The sequence below is a fragment of the Xiphias gladius genome, chromosome 13 (assembly GCF_016859285.1).
Source record: "Xiphias gladius isolate SHS-SW01 ecotype Sanya breed wild chromosome 13, ASM1685928v1, whole genome shotgun sequence".
Taxonomy (NCBI): domain Eukaryota; kingdom Metazoa; phylum Chordata; class Actinopteri; order Istiophoriformes; family Xiphiidae; genus Xiphias; species Xiphias gladius.
Genome location: NC_053412.1, coordinates 7,276,662 through 7,297,697, shown reverse-complemented (window position 1 = coordinate 7,297,697; position 21,036 = coordinate 7,276,662). Strand labels below are relative to the sequence as shown.

At 40.0% G+C, this 21,036-nt stretch overlaps 1 protein-coding gene across 7 annotated transcripts in view; it reads left to right on the top strand.

Annotated features, from left to right (window-relative positions):
- atp11a (ATPase phospholipid transporting 11A) overlaps nt 1-20,561 on the top strand; it is a 53,437-nt gene extending 32,876 nt beyond the window's left edge. For 2 of the 7 annotated variants that reach the window (XM_040142067.1, XM_040142069.1), the window contains exons 11-32: nt 649-799; nt 893-1,090; nt 1,245-1,358; nt 1,664-1,723; nt 1,874-2,040; nt 2,235-2,306; nt 2,898-2,971; nt 3,243-3,346; nt 4,343-4,524; nt 4,936-5,187; nt 5,528-5,705; nt 5,866-5,968; nt 6,391-6,536; nt 7,005-7,064; nt 7,184-7,311; nt 8,424-8,559; nt 10,110-10,133; nt 12,456-12,521; nt 12,661-12,764; nt 12,965-13,130; nt 13,477-13,515; nt 16,219-20,561. In XM_040142067.1, the coding sequence (XP_039998001.1) occupies nt 649-799; nt 893-1,090; nt 1,245-1,358; nt 1,664-1,723; nt 1,874-2,040; nt 2,235-2,306; nt 2,898-2,971; nt 3,243-3,346; nt 4,343-4,524; nt 4,936-5,187; nt 5,528-5,705; nt 5,866-5,968; nt 6,391-6,536; nt 7,005-7,064; nt 7,184-7,311; nt 8,424-8,559; nt 10,110-10,133; nt 12,456-12,521; nt 12,661-12,764; nt 12,965-13,130; nt 13,477-13,515; nt 16,219-16,500 (2,806 nt within the window). In that variant the 3' untranslated portion in view covers nt 16,501-20,561. Of the gene's footprint in view, nt 1-648; nt 800-892; nt 1,091-1,244; nt 1,359-1,663; nt 1,724-1,873; nt 2,041-2,234; nt 2,307-2,897; nt 2,972-3,242; nt 3,347-4,342; nt 4,525-4,935; nt 5,188-5,527; nt 5,706-5,865; nt 5,969-6,390; nt 6,537-7,004; nt 7,065-7,183; nt 7,312-8,423; nt 8,560-10,109; nt 10,134-12,455; nt 12,522-12,660; nt 12,765-12,964; nt 13,131-13,476; nt 13,516-14,696; nt 14,801-16,218 lie in introns of all 7 variants that reach the window. The other 5 variants (XM_040142071.1, XM_040142072.1, XM_040142073.1 and 2 more) reach the window with 5 other exon arrangements.
- The last annotated feature ends 475 nt before the right edge of the window (nt 20,562-21,036 follow it).

Below are 21,036 nucleotides of genomic sequence, written 5' to 3'. Positions count from 1 at the left end.
ATGAACTTGGCTTGGAGTAAATGCCTTGTCTCAGCTGTTCCCTTTATACAAGTATCTATTCTGACAGATACAGTGTGTTACAATCCAAACAGGACCTGTGGGACTTCACTGCACTGTCTTTTTGGATCCTCGTGCTTTTGTTTGTCTAGTTTCTATCTGTGTTGATGTTGTGTTGATATGGCCAGATGCTTGCCAATGCAGCCTCTGTAGTTAGTTTGGATGATTACACCTTCCTTGCATCTTGGGTTCATTTTGATTCATTTACTGTTTTAATTGGGTTTATTCTATATGTACTATGTATTATTTCCCCCCCCATAAATTAACAAATAAATACCCACAACTTGTGTATTTTATATCATGAGTGTAGCAGAAGTAAGAAATGAATGGAGAGGATTCAAGTATTGAAATCATAACACTAACGCACATGTAAGTAATTAAGTAACTGCTACAATGAGTCAAAGTGCGCAGGCAGGCATTTATAGTATCCACAGTCTAAAAAGCACTTGGTCTACTGTTTGACACTGGTCCAAGAAAAAAAATCCTGCAAGCTCTGAAGCTCCCGGTGTTCTGTTTTCTGTCCGTAACATGAGTATAGAAAAGAACTGTGAATAAATATCTCAGTAGCTGCTTGTTTGTCTCCCCCTGCAGGTCGATGAATGCCTACCTGTTGGTCTACCTGTGCATTCTCATCAGCAAGGCCCTCATCAACACTGTGCTGAAATACGTGTGGCAGGCCGATCCCAACAGAGACGAGCCGTGGTACAACGAGAGGACAGAAGCAGAGAGACAGAGGCACATTGTGAGTCCTTCAGTCCAAACAAAAAATGTGTTTTTCTTCATCACCTGTTCACCTTCTTACACTCTTCTTCCTCCTCCTCCTCCATATCCCCAGGTGATCAGGGCGTTCACAGACTTCTTGGCCTTCATGGTTCTTTTCAACTACATCATTCCCGTCTCCATGTACGTCACCGTGGAGATGCAGAAGTTCCTGGGCTCCTACTTCATCATGTGGGATGATGAGATGTTTGATGAGGAGCTGGGGGAGAGAGCCGTGGTCAACACGTCAGACCTGAATGAGGAGCTGGGACAGGTAGCAGAAAACCACTTCACTCTCAGCAGACTAACGTAAAAGCAAATATTGCTGTATTACACAGAGAAGTGATTTAGAGATAAACTAGGAGTCACTGGCCCATGTATTACACGAAAAGCACACATACAGGACACTTGCCCTGCTGTCTTTCCAGGTGGAGTATGTTTTTACAGACAAGACAGGGACTCTGACAGAGAACAACATGGAGTTCATAGAGTGCTGTGTGGACGGACACGTTTACGTGCCTCAAGCTATCTGTAACGGACAGGTAACAACCTGATGGATGGATAGATAGGGTCTTGATCTACAGTACTGCCACATCACATTTTACGCCTAATTTGTGATCTTGTGCTGTAAAAACACACACAAATGTGTAGTAACTACATTTTACTTTATAAATTCTATTAATCTTTTTCATATATATATGTATGCTTGTGTTTTGTCCATGCTTTCATACACATACGTACTTTTAATTGTTTTCTGTTGCTGTCATTTTCCACATCCTACATACAGTTTAAAGTCCTCAATTCATGTTAATATAAACCATACATAACTGATTTATATTGTCGCTAGGTGATGCCTGGTGCGGCCAGTATGGACATGATCGACACATCGCCAGGTCCCGAAGCCAGGGTCAGCATAGCCTAATTTTGAGTGTCTCTGTGTGTGTGTCTGTGTGTTCGGTGTGTGTGTCTGTGTGTTTTGTGTTTTGTGTTTTGTGTTTTGTGTGTGTGTGTGTGTGTGTGTGTCTGGGGTTAACACAGTGTTGGTTGTCCACCACAGGAGCATGAGGAGCTGTTTTTCCGGGCGCTGTGTTTATGCCACACAGTGCAGGTGAAGGAGGAGGAGACGGTGGACGGGATCAAGCATGGCATCCACCAGGGCAAGTCCACTTCCTTTTACATCTCCTCATCTCCAGACGAGGTGGCGCTGGTGGAGGGAATGAAGAGGTGGAGCGTGCGCGCACACACACACACACACACACAGCCAGTGATAATCAGAGTGTTGAATTGTGATTAAAGACATCTGCACACACATAGCATTAAAAAACATTATTTTTTTCTGTCTTTTTTTTTCCACATACATACAAACATTCAGTTCATCCGCTCAATTTTCAATAACAATGAATTGCTCTTTGCCGCAGGCTCGGTTTCACCTATCTGAGGCTCACGGACGGTCACATGGAGATCTTGAATAGAGAGGATGAGATTGAGAAGTGAGCGTGTCCCTTTTGGAAACAATGTTGTTTATCTCTTTAACCTTCAGCGGCAATTCTCTTATCAGTTTTTATTTATTTTAGAAGTTATTTATAGCCAACACAGTACTTCTTGTTGTTGTTTAAGATTATTTTTTACCACTGATATTATCCCGATGGTACTTTCCCAAAAATTAAAACAAGAGCATTTACTTAGTTTGATTGAACATTTTGGACACAGGAGCTTGTTTACAGTTTCAGCATGTTACCATACTTGCATTGTTTGGTTAACAACTTTGTGGCCAGCATATAAATTTAGAGCAGTGATTAGAGTTGATCTGAACTGCATTTGTAATATTACGTCAGTACTGCAGCAGGTGCGAGTAGCTTAGTAACAGCTAAAACCAGCAGCCTTGCAGCCATGATTATGAATTTAGTACAGTGATGAACAGAGATGATTGTTTGCTGAAAATTTTGTATCTCCGGGCTTTCAAGCTGATGATAGTCCATGTTTGAGGTCATTAAGTAGGATTTTTAAAGATTTGTGTGAGATTTTAATGTAACTACAGTATATTTTCAATGTTGTTTTGTGTGATTTATTTTATTTATCAGGTTTGAGCTGCTGGAGGTTTTGACTTTCGACTCAGTCAGACGGAGGATGAGTGTCATTGTCAGGGCCAGCAATGGTAATACAAAACAAAATTTTTTAAAATATATATATACACACACACACAAACACACACACACACACACACACACACACACACACACACACACACACACAGTATGCATGTATATGTTTAGATTTATATGCATTTATATTTCTCTCTTTCACCCTTGTGTGTGTGTGTGTGTGTGTGTGTGTGTGTGTGTGTGTGTGTGTGTGTGTGTGTGTGTGTGTGTGTGTGTGTGTGTGTGTGTGTGTGTGTGTGTGTGTGTGTGTGTGTGTGTGAGCAGGTGAGCTCTATCTGTTCTGCAAAGGTGCAGACTCTTCCATCTTCCCCAGGGTTATCTCAGGCAAGGTGGATCAGGTTAGAGCTCGCGTGGAGCACAACGCAGTGGTGAGAGCATGCGCACACACACACAGGCACACGCACAAAAAGACACACATAAACTTTCTCATTCTCTCAAAGACTCATAAACTAACACAAAGTCATCTTCTTTGGGAACATTTCTGAGAATTTCAAAGGTTGTGTGACCACAGCTACAGCACATGACCACAGCTGTTTCCATCGTTACTACAGGAAGTAGATCAGTGGAGCATGGCACATTTCCACCAAGCAGTTGTTCTGTGTGGCTTCTAATAGTCAAAAATTGCACTGGCCGTTTTTTCCCAGCAGCTATTAAACATTGCAGTTGAACATGTATTTCATAATCTCATAACTCCAGGCCCTCTGTCTGTGGGACTAACTAATGCTGCACTTAATCAAAAAAAAAAGTTGTGAAAGAACCTACTTTAAGGAAAGAACCCACACTAAAACACTTCAAATAATTAATGGGACACTGGACAGAATGCCACACAGCCACCAGATATGTTATATTGTAATATTTGGTTCTCCTGATACACCCGTATTTGATTGTCCAAAAATCTCCTAGGAAATGTAAGAAATAACCAACTGAGGTAGAACTAGGTGGGCTGAAGAGAAGTGCATATAATAAAGCAGTAAACTGCAAAATCTTATCACAAAATAACTCCCAAAATGCAGAAATGATTATCACAGTATGAGATTATTTGAAGGCAAAGTTTGTAGTTCAGTTTATCCATTAAGATGAGCTAAATAAAGTGAATTGAACCTTTAGTGGAAACCAGGTCACCAAGACCTCACTTGTGGTTTTCGCAGTGAAAACAGAGTGATCTGTGGTGGGTGTGGTATTGGTGAGGCTCAAATAGATAGAGCGGTTGCTGCCCTCACATTCAGAGACCAACTTCTAAATATCTGTATTTTGCTATTTGTTTAGGATCTTCGATGGAAAATGCATGTGTTCTTCTGTGTAGATCAGTTAATTATTCCTTGATGTATCAGTCTAACCCTTTTTGATTCTTCTTTCTCTTCCAGGAGGGTCTGAGGACACTTTGTGTTGCCTATAGGCCCCTGAGCCAAGAACAGTATCAGGAGGTTTGCCACCTGCTGAGCGGGGCCAAGTTGGCACTACAGGACCGGGACAAACGACTGGCGGAGGCCTATGACCTTATAGAGAAAGACCTAATACTGCTTGGAGCCACTGCTGTTGAGGACAGGTGGAGGATCTATTTATAGAAATCTAGTCTGTGCTTTCGGTCTCTTAAAACCCTTTTGTCTGCACTTCAGAAACCGCTAGGCACTAACTCTTGATTCTGTGCGTGTGACGAGTGCTGCCCCAGTTCTAAGTGAGCCAGACTGAGCAAGGGCAAAATTGCAGTTCAACCCTCCAATCGCACACGCGCTACTGAGAAAGTTACAGCACAGGCTTAATGGGGATCTTTAATCCAGAGGGCATTGCAAGTCAGCTCATCCTGTGCAAAGAGAGGCAGACAGAAAATAATCCAAGTGTTGTTATATTGTATGTCTCTGTTGTTGCCTCTGAGGGATATTTTGAATATTGATTTTACGCAACTAAGACATTCAATTCCAATCATGTCAGTGTGATTTCTCTCTTTCCCCCACAACAGACTCCAGGAAAAAGCAGCGGACACCATAGAGTCTCTCCACAAGGCCGGTATGAAGGTGTGGGTTCTGACCGGAGATAAGATGGAGACGGCGGCTGCAACCTGCTATGCCAGCAAGCTCTTCCGTCGCAACACCCAGATCCTGGAGCTGACCACCAAACGCACCGAGGAGCAGAGCCTTCACGATGTCCTGTTTGACCTGAGCAGGACCGTCCTGAGGCAGCACGGAGGCATGACCAGGGACACTTTCTCTGGGTGTGTGTCTGTGTCTATGGGAGACAATGTTAAGTCTTTAGCTTAGCAACCTTGTAGAAAACATGTAACGCATGAGATACATACGTAGGTTTACAGAGTAAATCATACGGAGTTCCACAAAAAAACACCCTGTTACCTGCTTTGAAATGAAGAGTTCAAAATGAAAGAGAGCGAAATAGTATTTCTCAGATATATTTTTTTTAAATCTCTGTTGCAATGAGACAGAATTAGAAGAAAGCGTTATACTGTAGCCAAATGAAGTCCTGCAAAACTGTCCTGAATAGCATTCTATTTTTCCATTGTGTTTCCCTGAGTATTGACTGGTCTTGTGTTTGTCTAGTTTATCAGGTGACTATACTGACTATGGGCTTATCATTGATGGAGCCACCCTCTCTGCGGTGATGAGGCCCGGCCAGGAGGACTCAAACTCAGGGAACTACAAAGAGATCTTCTTAGAAATCTGCCGCAACTGCAGCGCTGTGCTCTGCTGTCGAATGGCGCCGCTCCAGAAAGCGCAGGTACAGGGACCTCTGATGGCACCTGTACGGGCTGACAGGAGTGTCTGTAACGTACAGATGTCAGTCGGAATGGGTAGTGGTGAAACAGCTGTTGGTGATTTGTGGATGTAAGAGTTCCTAGGTGTGATGTGACTTTTGCTTCCATGCCACTCCTTTCCAGATTGTGAAGCTGATCAAAGCCTCCAAAGAGCACCCAATCACACTGGCGATCGGAGATGGAGCTAATGACGTCAGCATGATCCTCGAGGCCCATGTTGGCATTGGTTAGTGCTCTGGCTGTTCCACCCATCCTGCACTGTTGGATTTAACTCACTCTTCTGTGTTAAGTTACTTCATGCTAATACCTACTGCTACTTTTCTGTTGGCTTCGTTTTTTTAACATAATAAGTTGCAGCCTACACCACACTGCAGTAATTGTTCAGTGTAGCACAGGAAAACACCAGACCGGTAACACTGTTGCAGAAACCCTTTATACTGTTGGTTAAAGCAGATCCACAGACAACTTTAATGATGCGTGATTTTATGGCATCTGTAACAAGATTGAATTTGGGCCCTTTGAATTTTAGGGGTTAACGTAGGTCTACAGTATTACTTTAACCACATAATATAGTATATAAATGTGTTCACTAACTACAGATGTAATCTGAAGTACCAGGAAATGACAGACTTCTGTCTGCCCCTCCAGGTATTATGGGTAAAGAGGGTCGTCAGGCAATGAGGAACAGTGACTATGCCATCCCAAAGTTCAAACACCTCAAGAAGATGCTGCTCGTCCATGGACACTATTATTACATACGCATCTCTGAACTTGTGCAATACTTCTTCTACAAGGTAGAAACAGTGTTTGTTTGAGATGAGTAGTTTTTTGATTGTTTGTTTTTAACTTGATATTAAGTTGCATTTTTATTTTTGTCAGGTTTGTTTTTATTATTGGTTTGGACTGTAGTTTAGTTAGAAATCTGTTTATGAATATTTGTTCCCTTTATAATTGTGGTATTTTTTGAAGACGTGGTATTTTTAAGTGAATTTCAAAAAAAAAAAGAGATGCACATAAAATTTGAAAGAGTAGCCAAAATTTCCCCTAGTCGATTCCCTTTTTTGTCTTGTATTGAATCACTGCTATAATTTTGTATTTGCATATTTTTTAAAGTCAGCAAGTTTCAGCAAGAATTTGGAAAAAAAAAAAGCCACACAAACATAACAAAACAAACAAAAAAAACTAGAGGATCTTACACTTTATTTCGCTGTTTAAACTACTGGCCTGCTTTTCTTCTCACATTTATTTTGTGTCTTTCCCAGAATGTCTGTTTCATCTTCCCCCAGTTCCTCTACCAGTTCTTCTGTGGCTTCTCACAACAGGTAGGCGCACGCGCGCACACGTGCACAGACACAAACACACACGTACCCAAAATACACAAACAGTCATTAGGAATGAAAGGAAAAATGACTGAAGTGCTGCTCTCTGTACTTCTCCCCAGCCACTGTACGATACAGCCTACTTGACTCTGTACAACATCAGCTTCACCTCGCTGCCCATTCTGCTCTACAGTCTCATAGAGCAGCACATTAACATGGACATACTGAAGAAGGACCCATCTCTGTATAGGTTAGTGTTGATCTAGCAAGGCACAAAAACAAAATGTGAACTCTACGTGTATGCGCGATTGTAAAATTGTTAATTATTTTTACCGGCTGAGGTGTGAGAATATTTAGTTTGGGTTGTGGAAATGAAGTGTTACCAGCAGTACGACCTGGTGTTGAACCTCCAGCAGCAGGTCAGTGTTGTACAGGCTCCTCTACATCCAGATCATCATGGCAGAGAGTGATACTCCAGCGAATAAGACTCTCTGGAGGTCATCTCACATCAGACACCTCAACTCTCTAATAGTCATCTGTTCACTGCAGGGGAAACATGCTATCATGATACCAATTTGGTACAAGAGAAATTCTCTGGATGTTTCAATGATCCAATTTACTCCAACACATAATGAACTGCCTGTTTTATGCTAAAATATTCTGCACTTGAGTTTGATTATTCCATATACGTTCCCCAACGAGAACAGTGTTTATTTAACCTTCACGAGCAAAAAATAAATAAATTTTGAATATTTAAAGTTCAGGTTATTTCATGCATTTCAGACATTCTCAGTCATAAAACCTTCCACTGGATTGTTGATGTACAAAGTAATAGCATGAAATATTTTCAAAAGCAAAGGCATACTAGGTCTGCTTGGCTCTCATAAACTGCAGGCACAAACGCTGTCTATTGATTTTTATATCCATGCAAATGAGACATTTGCTTAATACATTCAACTCAGGCCTAATAGGGCAGAAAGCTCCCAATTAATTTGGTGTCCTTGGATTCAGTTTGGCCACAGCTCAAACATTTCCAAAGTGAAAGCTCGAGGTTTCGTGTGATTTGATGAAGCATTTTTCCTCACAGGCTGAATTCTTCCTTTTCTCATCGTATGACCCTTGTCTCTTGTCACAGACAATGAGACTTCAGTATTAGTGTGTTTTAGTGTTTATAAGGGGCCTATATCAGTAATGTATTCATGAGTCAGTGCATAGGAATATCGTAATACATTCATTTCTGGTTAAAGGTAGGTCCAAAAGGCAGCTAATGTAGTATTGATCAGTAAATGTGTAATGACTCATATCAGAAGGGGGCAATATGAGTAATTGATAATGTTACTGTTATGTTGTGTTTATCTTCAGAGATATTGCTAAGAACTCTTTGCTGCGGTGGCCCATCTTCATCTATTGGACCGTCCTGGGTGTTTATGACGCCATCGTGATGTTCTTTGGTGCTTACTTCCTGTTTGACAACACCACCTTCACCAGCAACGGACAGGTAACACCCTTGTGTCTATGACAGCTCATAGCTAGGATTTTGATCTCAGGCAAGGAGATTTTTTAAAATTTTTTATTTATTATTTTTTAAACTTTATCTATTAACATCGAGATTTAATTATTGTCCAAATCAATAGAGACAAAATCCACAGGCAGCTTAATGCAGGCATAACATAGCATAACTGCTGTCTGTATTTTCCTGTTTTGTATTTTAAAAAAATGAAATTCATGGATCCTGGACATTTATATTTATATTAAACTCTAGGCTGCATAATTTTATAGAAAATATTTAGCTTTTAATTTCCTATTTCAGTTTGTCAATGTGCACATTTTCAACAGGCAGAACCACATCCACAATCTGCTGATCGTCATTTGTCTTTTTCTGTCTTTGTGGGACGTTTTCAGTTTATTAATAAAGACATTTTTTCCTTATGATTTAAATCTCAGCTTATTCACCAGCTATTTTTTATTACCAGGTTCAAGGTGCATTAACTGTCTGTCTTTATGACAGACACAGAGTTGCTTTGATAGTGTATTTCTTACTATACGTTTAGGTTTTTATTCTTTACTTTGATTGTAGCTCAAAATTAAAGGTGGCGCACTGTATTGCTGAAGATTATTCAGTAGCACTTCATTTTACAGTTTGGCCAATGTGTGATATTTAGCTTGTTATTATGTAGTAAGCATAAATATTTACTTGCAGGTAATTTGTCAAGTTGTAGCGCGAGGTGACATTAAAGCTGTACTGGTTTTGGTGAATGTAGCGGCTACCAAATACCAGGTTAAACGCTTAACTGTTACTGTATAATTGTCTGGCAGTTGCATTTGTTAATTACTTGATATTTTGTCGCCAGATAATTATTAGTAATTAATTTTGTACTAATGTGTGATAGACCAGATATTTACTGTACTTGAAAAATGCAACACTTGCAGCTCATTTTCACAACAAATATGCAGCATGTGATGACTTTCCCAGCCCTGCAACTGACAAAATAACCTTCCTCATTTCTACAGCATTTAATTGCAGGAAAAAAAGGCAGAAAAAGTTTGAAGGCTGCTGTTCTAACATGTTCCCTTGAGTAAAGAATGATTTTAGTGGAATGACTGTTTTTTTTAATATATAAACGTGTGTGTATTTATATCTATATATCTATATAGATATATATATTAGAGATATATAGATATATGGATATAGAGAGATATATAGGTATTTATGAAGATATATAGATATACAGATAGATATAGATATATATTCTTCCATTCCATTCACATCCAAGACACGACAGCATGGCAGTTTTTCTACCATCTTCCTCTGTGTCCTCAATGTCTCCTTTCATTTTCAAGAAGTGTTACACTCCCAGAAACCTTTGGACTGCTTTGAGTTGCTTGATTTCACATATTTTTGGCATCTAATTTTTATTTATTCTTCTCCAGCCACAGAACTGTTGTTTATTTTGTTATGATTTTCTTCTTCTGGCCTTCTCCTCTTCTTCTTCCTCTTCTCTTACCTTTGTGTTGCTTCTTCTTTTTGCTTCTCTGTCCTCCTCCCAGCTAATGACAACCAACACACAGATGGTAAGCCTGTCCCTGTGTCTCAGTCATCACTCCCTAGTTTCACTTTCCAATTTCCTGTTTCGTCCCATCACACAGTCTGATAGCAAACCACCCATCATCTGTTCACCATTCATCTCACATCCAGCCCTCAGTGCGTGCTGTAGATACACCAACTGTAGGCTTCCGTGTAGTGACCTGCCATTTCCTAGAACCATGCCCATGTGTCCAGGTGTTAATGTGTGGGTGAAGTGTGTGCTGTGTGCTGTTTGCTGTGTGCGTGTGTGTCTGTGCGTGTGGGGGGGGGTGTTCAGTTAAAAGCACATGATAAATAAATATAGAAAAAAGATTTGGACCTATACTTCAATTACATGAAATTCGAAACATTTAGCTATCTTATCTAATCTAATTCTCCTTCAGATAATGATGCTCCTTTTAGAGCAGAAGACCATTGTCACATCTGTGTCTGCTCTCCGAACCATCAGGACTACTTATAGACTTATTTGGAAAGAAATGAGTTAGATGCAAGGAAGTTGGTAGCGACGTTTTCATCCAACAGGACGCAAATCTGACACTTTTGAAATGTTACAAATAATAAAGGGGAAAACCCAGAATATTGAAATGTACCTGGGCATGTTGTTATTATTATACAACAACACTGGAGACTCTGGGTGCAATAGTTTTGGAAGGAGGATGGACTGTTTACACAAAAACATAAGTTTTAAGTGTTGCTGTGTCACTAGTCACACATTTTATTCATGCATTCTTACCTCTAAAGTATCCTTTTTAAGAAAATATCCAACCTTATGTAAGTATTTTTATGGAGCCATCGAAGTCCAGAAAGAAGGGGCTTTTTTTTGTTTTTGTTTTGTTTTTTTTAAGAAAAGTTATCATTGGGGATTTCATAAGACATGCAGTTTTTTAGAATTAGATTTAGGAAAATTAAATTCCTATTAATTGATACTGTTAAAAATTACAGTGTGTTGCTTTAATGATAGCGGCCACCAAATATTTTAAGGCCCACTGGCTTTGTCATGTCACATTTCATTAGTCACTATCACGTCAGGTGGGCTTTGAAAAGCACAATTTTTACATGCTTGCCTTTATGTTCTTTTTTTTATTTATTATTTTATTAATTATTTTTTATTTATTCATATTTCATACATTTTATCCTTTCCCATGGATTAAACACATTTCGGGAAACCAAAGCAAAAATAAAAATGTTGTCTCATAATCCTTTTTGGATGTTTGTCGCCAAAAGGTTCGAAGTTATGCCTTTAAATTATGACATGGTTTTTATTTTGGTTAAAAAAAAAAAAAAAAACCTCATAACTATCATGAGTTTTCAAGAAAGAGTGCATTTAAGTGTTAGTTTGAAAGAACATTTTGGCCTAACCTTTGTATTGCCATCATCACCATCATCATGGGACTATTGTGGAAGACCTGTAATATTTGTACTGTAGCGCTCTCCAGTACACGGTATCAATATGTGTGATGGGTTGAAGACATTAAACAAGCCCTTTAACCTTCAGTTACAAAGAGCAGAGAGCAGATTAAATAATCTTCTCATTGGCTGAAATAGATTTTTGCATCACTGTTTCAATTTCTCTACTCTCTGTCATTTCCAGACATTAAAAAATGTTTTCAGTTTATGTTGCAAGACTAGCACGGTCATCCTCTTTTGTGCTGTAAAGCGACACAAAAACGCGTTCTTCCAAATTTTGCCTGAGGACAGTAGAGAGGCTGCCCTGCTTCATGTCGCCAGTTTCTAAGTTTTAAATTTACATGACTAATTATGATTAGGTCATTTAGAAATAGTAAACGTGATTTTAACCGTTTCCCGAGCAGAATGACATGCGCATCACTTCTTCTTGTAACACTGAAGTGGTTTAAAAACACCTCATCTCCCATTCATGGGTCATCTGATGATCTATGCTCCACCTGGATGTTGCTATCTGAACTCCCTGCCATCTGTTTGATTGATTGGACTCCTATTGAATATTTACACTTAAGTTTATCACTTTATACCATATTACCGCCAGGCCTGTAGAATGATCTTGAATGACCTAAGCGCATTTACTTGTGAATGTCTCCCGATTACAGTCATGTCAGGTGTATAGAAAGTTTTTAAGCAGTTTCAAACAGTTGCTTTGAATCTGTTCAGTTTCCAGCTGATTCTGTGACATTATACAATGAGTTGCAGCCAAACTACAGTATGGACTCACTGATGTAACAGTATATATGGCATTCAAAGTGAATTTTATTCCACACTAAATGTACTGAACATGAAGTCCTTACATTTGAAACATGTCACTAACAGCTGCTGTTTTCACTTTGCTTCTGTAGATGTTTGGAAACTGGACGTTCGGGACGCTGGTCTTCACCGTGCTAGTTTTCACCGTTACACTCAAGGTAACCACGCGCACACATGCAGACACGTGCGTACTGTATGGACAGTATCTGCGCTCACAGAGGCACCCAAGGAAGGGTTAGAGTCATTAAAGTGAGCTATACAATTCAACATCTGACAGGTGTCATGTCTCTCTTGTAGCTGGCTCTAGATACTCATTACTGGACCTGGATCAACCATTTTGTCATCTGGGGCTCGCTGATTTTCTTTGTGGTCTTCTCTCTGCTGTGGGGAGGAATCATCTGGTAGGTTTTGAAAAACATATTTTTACTTAAAATAACGTTGGATGGATTTCCCAAAGCTGCTGTGGGCATTATTTTTATGTAAAAGCCTGTGAAATCCCGTTGCCATTAAATGTTAATAAGACAGTCAGTGAACTAGTTTGGCTTCACAACTAAAAAGGTTAATGAAAGAAATGAAAAAAACATCCTCTCCTCTCCTCCAGGCCCTTCCTCAACTACCAGAGGATGTACTATGTGTTCATGCAGATGTTGTCCAGTGGTCCGGCCTGGCTCAGTATAATCCTTCTAATATCAGCCAGTTTGTTGCCAGATGTGGTAAAGAAGGTTATCTGGAGGGCGCTGTGGCCCACCACTACTGAACGCATACAGGTGGGTGCATTCATATGTACACATAACATATTGTACATTATGCAGTATATACAGAATACATAAAAACTTAAAATATATAATATGAGTGTTCTACCATTAACTTAAAAATTAATAAAAAATCATCCTAAATGATACCATTTTAAAACCTAAATGCATACTTTTCAAATTATTAAATGTATTTTTGGAATGATTTACCGTTGTGAGTAAGAGCATTTTCACAAACAGGATGTTGCTACTTCATTTCTTCAGTAATGTTTTTGCCTCTTTCTCTGTAGTGAATATTGATCAAAATGCTAGCAACTCTGAAAACTCTAATGCAGTGTGTCAAATGTCTAACGGTCAGCAGATGTATGCTGGCTTTGGCTATGTCCCTGCTCTGTTGGATGTAAGTCAGTAAGCTCATCTCTGTCTGTGTGCAGTGCTCCTTTATTTCTAAGTAAGACAAGCACAATAGAGATAATGTCTGTATTTTTAGCAACTAACACTCAAAAAGATTTTATTAATAGAGAAGTTAGTAATGCCACAGAGCCTGGGAGTGGGTGTATTACTGATGGATCAAGAATGAAGAAAGGTACCAGACCCCTGGGCTGCAGAATGATCTAATTAGAGGTGTATTCGGTGACATGTTGCTCAGAAATGATTAATGTCAGAAGGCATCTATTAGCCAGTTTGAAATGCGGTAGTATTCCGTATGCAACAAAACAGAGTCACAGAGGAGCTTGTGAAAAGCACAGCACCAGTGTAATTTTAGGTGCAGGTGCAGTACATGGATAGCTAAGGACTTCCAGGCCTGTATGATTATTTTGACAGTTAGAGCAGTTGCTGCAGCGACATCAGCATATCAGAGTAGATGTGTACAGTCGGTTGTGTTTGTTTTCTAACTTTTTGCAGTGGGGTTTGAACCTTTGCCTTCTAATGACCTGAAAAATCGCTTAAATTGATCATGTGGCACTCTGACTGCTCTTCAAAACTAACTCTTTCCCCTCACCCCTGTTCTCCCTCTGACCTCCTGGTTCCTACCCACCCCATCCTCCTCCCCTGCCTTATCGCTCCCTCTGGTTCTCCTCCGTGGCAGACTAAGCGTCGGTGCCTTGTCTCTGAGCCCTCCACCATCTTTATGCTGTCTCAGACCTCCAGCAGAATCAGTTTCTAACCCAGCCCTCCTGGAGGTGACCCTCTGCCTTTCCCCCCGTCTCTAACTTGTGTAAAATCCCTGTTTCTCTCTGTGTTTTCCTTTTTCTATGTCCTGTTACTTCCTCCCTATCGCTGTTTTGCATGAAGTGACTCTCATGTCAGCCGGTCTGATTGCATGCCAGTGCAGCTACATCTGGATTTACACAGGCAGAGAGAAAAAAACAAACATCAAAACTGCCTTTAGTGTAAATGCAATGAATGTGAAGTGTGATGTATGGGCTTAATAACTTTTTTGTTTTAGAAATCAGTTTTCTTTTAACACTTAGGTTAGAATATGTGTATTTTTATGTCTAGGTAGTAGACCTTAAATGTGCCTCTGAATGTGTATGTGTGTTTGCGTGTGTGTGTGTGTGTGTGCGCGTGTGTCCACAGTGTGAGAGGGATAAAACAGGCTTTGAGAGGGCCGTGGCCTACCAGAGTTCTGACTCGTTACTAGATGGAGTAGCTGTCACAGAAGCCTAGAGGGCTTCAGCACGGTAAAGGACACATCCTGCCACTGTGTGTGGGTGTAATGGGTAGATTGGGTGACGGTCGGTTATATTAACATCCTGCAGTGATGGGATTTACTTTGCCGTGGTATGTGGTTCCCCAGATTTGACTTTTGGATGTTGTATCTGACTAACACGTGGGCTGTCAGTGTATTTGTTAGTGTCCCTCTGTGAAGGTCTTAAAAGTCCTATGATCCGGGAATTCTCCAGGTATTGTATAATGCCCTCGCATCTAGTTGGGTAATTCTTTACACGGAGCTCTGGCGCCCTCTAGTGACACATTTGGCATCGCTGCAGAGGCAGAAGACTGTTCAATCACACTGGGACTGAACATTCATGCATGTTTGTTTGCCATTTTTTTCCTTTGCATGCTTAGGTTTGGTTCTATAAAAGCAAGCTTATGGTGTTACAGTATTTATTTCTTCGTGTTTTTTGCACTAATGAGCTTGGGTTGCATCGCTTGTGTCTAAAAAGAGAGCATGGGACATTATCATCGCAGCTGGCCAATTAGATTAAAGACCATGCATTACTTTCTTAAATCGTAAAATCAACTGAATGGTCTGAGTTGTTTCCAGGGTGCGGTTCCTGACACAGAAAATTGTCTTGTCTTTTCCAGTAGCTCACTTAGCACTTGCCTCTTCAACCATACCCTTCCTCTAGCCGAAGCTCATGCTCGACTCTCTACTCCAAAACACCTGAGCTGTAGCTGAAGAAGAGTAAGAACTGTTACCCCTGGGGAAAAAAAAAAAAAGGTTTTTGCTTCAGTTAGCTTGTGAAAAAGCAAGAAAATTAACCTGGTAGTACAAATGCTGTTGTCGTTTTACATGTAGCTGCTAGGTAGTAGGACCCAGTAATAAAGAAGCAGACAGTATCTAAATATAAAGTCAGTCTGATTAATCAGATCTGTACACACCATATACAATATGGCCAAAAGTATACGGACACACAAACACATTACAGCACATGCACAGCCAAACATTACGCCCATATATGAGTGTTAGACCATGTTACAACAGATTCACATCTTCTGGAAAAGGCTGCCCACGATACTCTGGGACCCGGCCGCGGGGATTTTCTCCCTGTCAGTCACAGGAGCATTAGAGAGATTCAGCACTGATACTGGGCTATCTAGGCCTGGCCCCAGTTCATCCCAAAGTATGCGTCCATAAAAATTTTTTAGTGTAGCATATCAGAGTTTGAATTTTGGCCAGCTGGGATAACAGTGTTTCCTCAATGTGTCACCTCCGCCTGCTTTCCAAGAGCTCTCTACAGTACTCCACAAGTAACACCTTTTTTGTCTTTTTTTTTTTTTTTGTCTCTCCTTCTTCTTCCTCCCTCTCTCCCTCTGTCTTTCTTAATATCTCTCCCAATCTGTCTCCTTTTCCTCCCTCTTCACCCTCATACAGAATGCCGATAAACTCTATAAGGGCCAGCTCTCCGAGTTCACCCCCCTGGCATCTCTCCATGCCCCATCCAAGGCTGGCAGCCACCGGCGAGGCTCGGGTAACCAAAGGAACCCCCCAAACCCTCGAAGGTCTGAACCCTTTAACAAGAAAGTCATGTTCACACGCTGGCAAAGAATGCCAGACTACTGCACCTTCACCCCCCTCCTCCGATTCGTAGATGGCTCCCACCACCCAAGGCAGGGACACGCATACAGTGGGGCGGGGACCGAGACCTCATTCTAATTTATTTCTGTTTAGTGGTTTTTCTATTCTTATATTCTGATATCAGATACAGTGGCATCCACTTGGAGCTGAACTGAACAAAGGAGTGATTGTGATAAACCTGTCGGGACAAGGTCACTGCTAGCATAGCTGGGAAGTAAAGTCTCCCAAAAGTAACTGAATTTATTTATGTTACAGAGCTGAGATCAAATAATGGACTATGTTCCTGATAGCAGTTACCTGCAATCCATCCGAAACAGATTACAATGAAAGTATGTGTTATAACTGCTCCCAAGTCAGCAGCCAAGTAAAGCACTGCGGGGACGACTCTGGATAGGACTCCATCCACAGGGCCGTGCTCACCGCCACAACGTGCAAAGGGCTCAGTGTGCTGATGTCACAACAAAAAAAACAAACTCAAGAGTTTCAATTTCATAAAGCATATAATGTCACACTGAAAATATGTGCACTGGCCCTTTACATCCGTCTGCATTTGACAGCAGGCAGCTGAAGTGTACTTTTATCTAACTGTTGGGATCTATATGACTTTAAAAAATTGATTATGGTGAAAATCATGATGTGACTGGAATTGGGCTGCTCCTGCTGCTGCTGATGATGATGGTGATGATGAGGAAGACAGTATCAGTGCTTAAGCCAGCAAAGGCTCTCTCTGACCAAACATTTTCTTCTCTTCAATTCCTACCATCTCTCCCTTTCTTTCCTTCCTTCCATCTGTCTGTTCTGCCTCTTTATAGGACTAACTGGTGTTGCCTGTGTGCAAACATATTATCCCGAAATTCTCCGTAGGACTCTGGGGTCAGACCCTACGGCATTGTAAGGAGGGCTGTGGTAGAGAAGTAAAGCTTTAGTGTTTGAAAAGTGGATCTGAGTTGGTCTTTTTTCCTGTTTTATTTGTCATTGTATATTATGTCTTAAAGAAAAAAGACCAACTTTAGCTCCACTTCCAGCACTTCAGCTTTTAAAGTAACATGTATAGGTAGTACAGACTGTTTGGTGAGATAGATGTGTGTGTATCTGTGTGCTGATAGCTAGTGGTCGTGTTAGCCTGTGAGCTATATTCATTTCTGCAGGATCTCCTTCTCTCTTATTGTCTTTGATGCACTTTAACTATGGACATTCATCTTGTATTTACCAATAATTATGAGAGACTAATCAAAGTCTTTTTTTTTTTTCATGCCTTATTGTTTTAGTGATAGAAACCAGTAGAAATGGCTGTGTGACGGCGTCCGCTCAGCTGTTTCGTAATGCCTTAATGTCATCTTGTAAATACCACAGAGATTATGAACCAAAGAACGTGGAGAGGGAAAAATCTGACTTCCTCTAGGCTACAGCTACTGCATGCTGCAAGTTTATTTAATTAGATAAACTGTGTGGTCCATAATTCAATACACACATTGATGTGACTGTAAAACACTTAATATGAAAGTGGCCATCAGAAAAGAGTGTGAAACAACTTAGTGGACAACTTTAGGGAAATTTAAAATTATGACAGTAGAAAAAAGTAGCCGCTCATTTTAATTTCTCTAAATTTTATGTTTAAAACATGGCGTGTGTGTGACTTGTCAAGTTTGAGGAGGTTTGATTTTTAGTTACATACCATTTGAACACCTTAAAAATTAAGTTACAAACATACCAATCATAACGCAAGGATTCTAACAAGGGTTCCAAAACTACTCAATGCCTTAAATTGATAGTTAACATTATTTCTGAGATTTGCTCATTGGTCATCTAGCCATTTATTAAGGAGAAAACACATACGTCCATCCAAGTCCTACCGGGAAATCATGACTGTAATATACACTCGTGGTTTTGGTTCTATTCCATCATACACAACCTACACATAACACACTTGTCTCTTAGTTTCCCTGAAAAACAGCAAATCTTTAAAGGCAATTTCATGCAAGTTTACAAGTCAATGCACAGCCACTAAAGCTTCTTAGCTTCATATTTATCCTACAAACATGAGAGTGGTATCAATTTTCGAATTAACCAAAATGTTGATCTGTTTCTTTAACTGATTCATCGAAAATATTATTTTTTTTTGTGTCGAAGCTCACCTTGAAGCCTGCACCTCAGAAGGTCAACTGTTTGATGACTTAGCCGACCAGTGACATAAATTGAACAGTCTGTCATAAAATCTGTTATAGCAAAGGGCAGAAGAAAAAGCTTGGTAGCCTACAAAGAAGTAAAAAAAAAAAAAAGGGTCAATTTGTGACATGTACAAAAGGTGAAAAATATTTTTAAGATGTGTCAGAAAAGTGTTCATTTCAGGCATAGGACCATCGTCAGTAGTGAACGGTGCCCCAAGGTCTTTTTCTCATATGATCCAGATCCAAACATTGAGCTGGTCTGTGTGCTGAAATTGCAGTAAGATGTGCCTGAGTACAAAACTGAGTCATTGAGCCTTACTGCACTCAGTAATATTTGATGTCTTTCACCACAGGTCTGATCCATGTCTGTCCTGGTAGAGAAGCCTTTCATTGGATTGGTCATCATCAGTCAGCTTTTAGTTTATGAGCTATAGAGCAATAAGGTAGAAGATAGAACGTTATTCACCCAAAGGAAATTCAGGTATTAGATATTCACCGCCAGTCATGGTCATACAGATGTTGTTCCATCTAATGTTGTCAAGAGAATATATTTGTGAGGTGTTCTGCTTTACAGGTTAGATCGATTTATAGCAACTAATTGCTCAGTGCTCGTGCTCTTAGAAGCCTTACGATGGTGTCACAAGAGCGTAATGAGATTCTCCGCCTTGAAAAGGGCCTTCACAGTGCAGTCTTTGAATTCTGTCCTACACTTTCCTGTTTCAACCCTTATTCTCTCTGTCTTTCTTTCTAGCACTTTTTTCCTCTCTCTCTCTGTCTTTCTCTCATTCTCCCTCCGCTGAAGTGAAGTGGAAGTTCTCCCGCCTCCGTGACAGCCGTCTCGTTCCGTCGTCGTCATCGCCCTCTCGTCTGTCTCGGCCCTTCCTCCATCTCTCCGTCTATCCATCCATCTACGCATCCATTGTGAGACAGTGTAGAAATTATGTTTTATACTCTACTTTTAATAGTTCATCTACGAACAAAAGCCTTGTTGCCGATAGAGATACTTGTAGCTGCTTTACATTAGGTGCCTTGTGGAGGTTTCTCTGTCTGTGCTGAACTGTCTTTGCTTGCTTTTATGGTAAATTTACTACTAATAATAGGCATTTGGATGAAAGGGCACGGCAGATGATGGATGTATGGACGCATGACTGAGGAGAGACTGAGAGAATGGATAAATGATTAAAAAGGTGAATGTAAAAGTTAAATTTACACAGGTTCTACTGTCCTACTGACTTATTCGGAACAAATACAGCAGTGAAATATTAAAAGTTGATACACAATCGATAAACAAATTCATTACATTATTATTTGCACCAAAATATTCAACTACTAATGTTTAATATCTATTTTTTAATGTTTTTATTCAAAATTTTTATATATGTCCAGGAGGGCATTTGTCTCTGAAATGTTACTTTACTGTTTTCATTCATGTATAAAGTATAAAATTCCCATTCACCACTTGAAGAGAGAGTGACGGTCTCACTCAGTGGATTTTTTTTGTTTTTGTTTTGTTTTTTAAAATATTCTGTGTATGTTTCCTTTAATGTCTGACTTACTTCAATCTTACAAGATTGTGGTTTTCTACTTCAATATTTATATAAACATTAACAGTAAAGCAAAGGATGCTTGTATTGTTGGATTCTGAATGTAAAATCCATTTGTCTCTGTGATTTCGTAATTAAAGGGTCAGTTCGGCAAAATTACAAAAGAAAAACAAAAAGGCATAAAACCGTCTCTAAAAAGAGATATTGTTGCTTTGAGCACCACAGTTTAAAATTCCCTGCTCCCCAATTGTATTGGTGCAGAGACTGTTCTTCCTCCTGCTGTGTGTGTGTGAATTCAAATTGGGCTTTGACAGATACAGGTTCTTGAAGGGAGATGCTTGTCAACCACAACTGTGGGCCAGAGTTCAGTGTCGTAGAATATGATCGTGTTTTCCCACCTGAATCCATTAGTAAATGATAGAAATTAGTATAATTGTTTACTGAAATCCTCCCAGACGAAAATTAAAAAAAAATATATAATAATCTGTATCTGAGGGCAGAGAGGAAAGAGAAATACCACCACAAGCTTTTATTCTTTATGATTGGAGTACTCTGATCAAGCATGATTGAATACTGGCACATAAAGACAGTCGGAGTACATGAATTATTGCCATAAGCCCCTCCTTCATGTGATGTAAGACAGTCAGGTACAGTACGTCCTGTATCTCTGTCCAGAAAACATAGGGATCCATATAAATGAATGAACACATTACCAAAAAAAAAATCCACAATTACTCCAGAGCATTTTGTTGTTGTTTTTTTTTAATTAATTTTTGGAGACCATATGTGATGTGTGTCTTATTTATGTAGAAGAGTATTCTAACAACCACCCCGGGTTGTGACAAAGCAAAACTGGACATGTATGTATGCATAGCTGTAGAGACAAAAAAAAAAAAGACGAG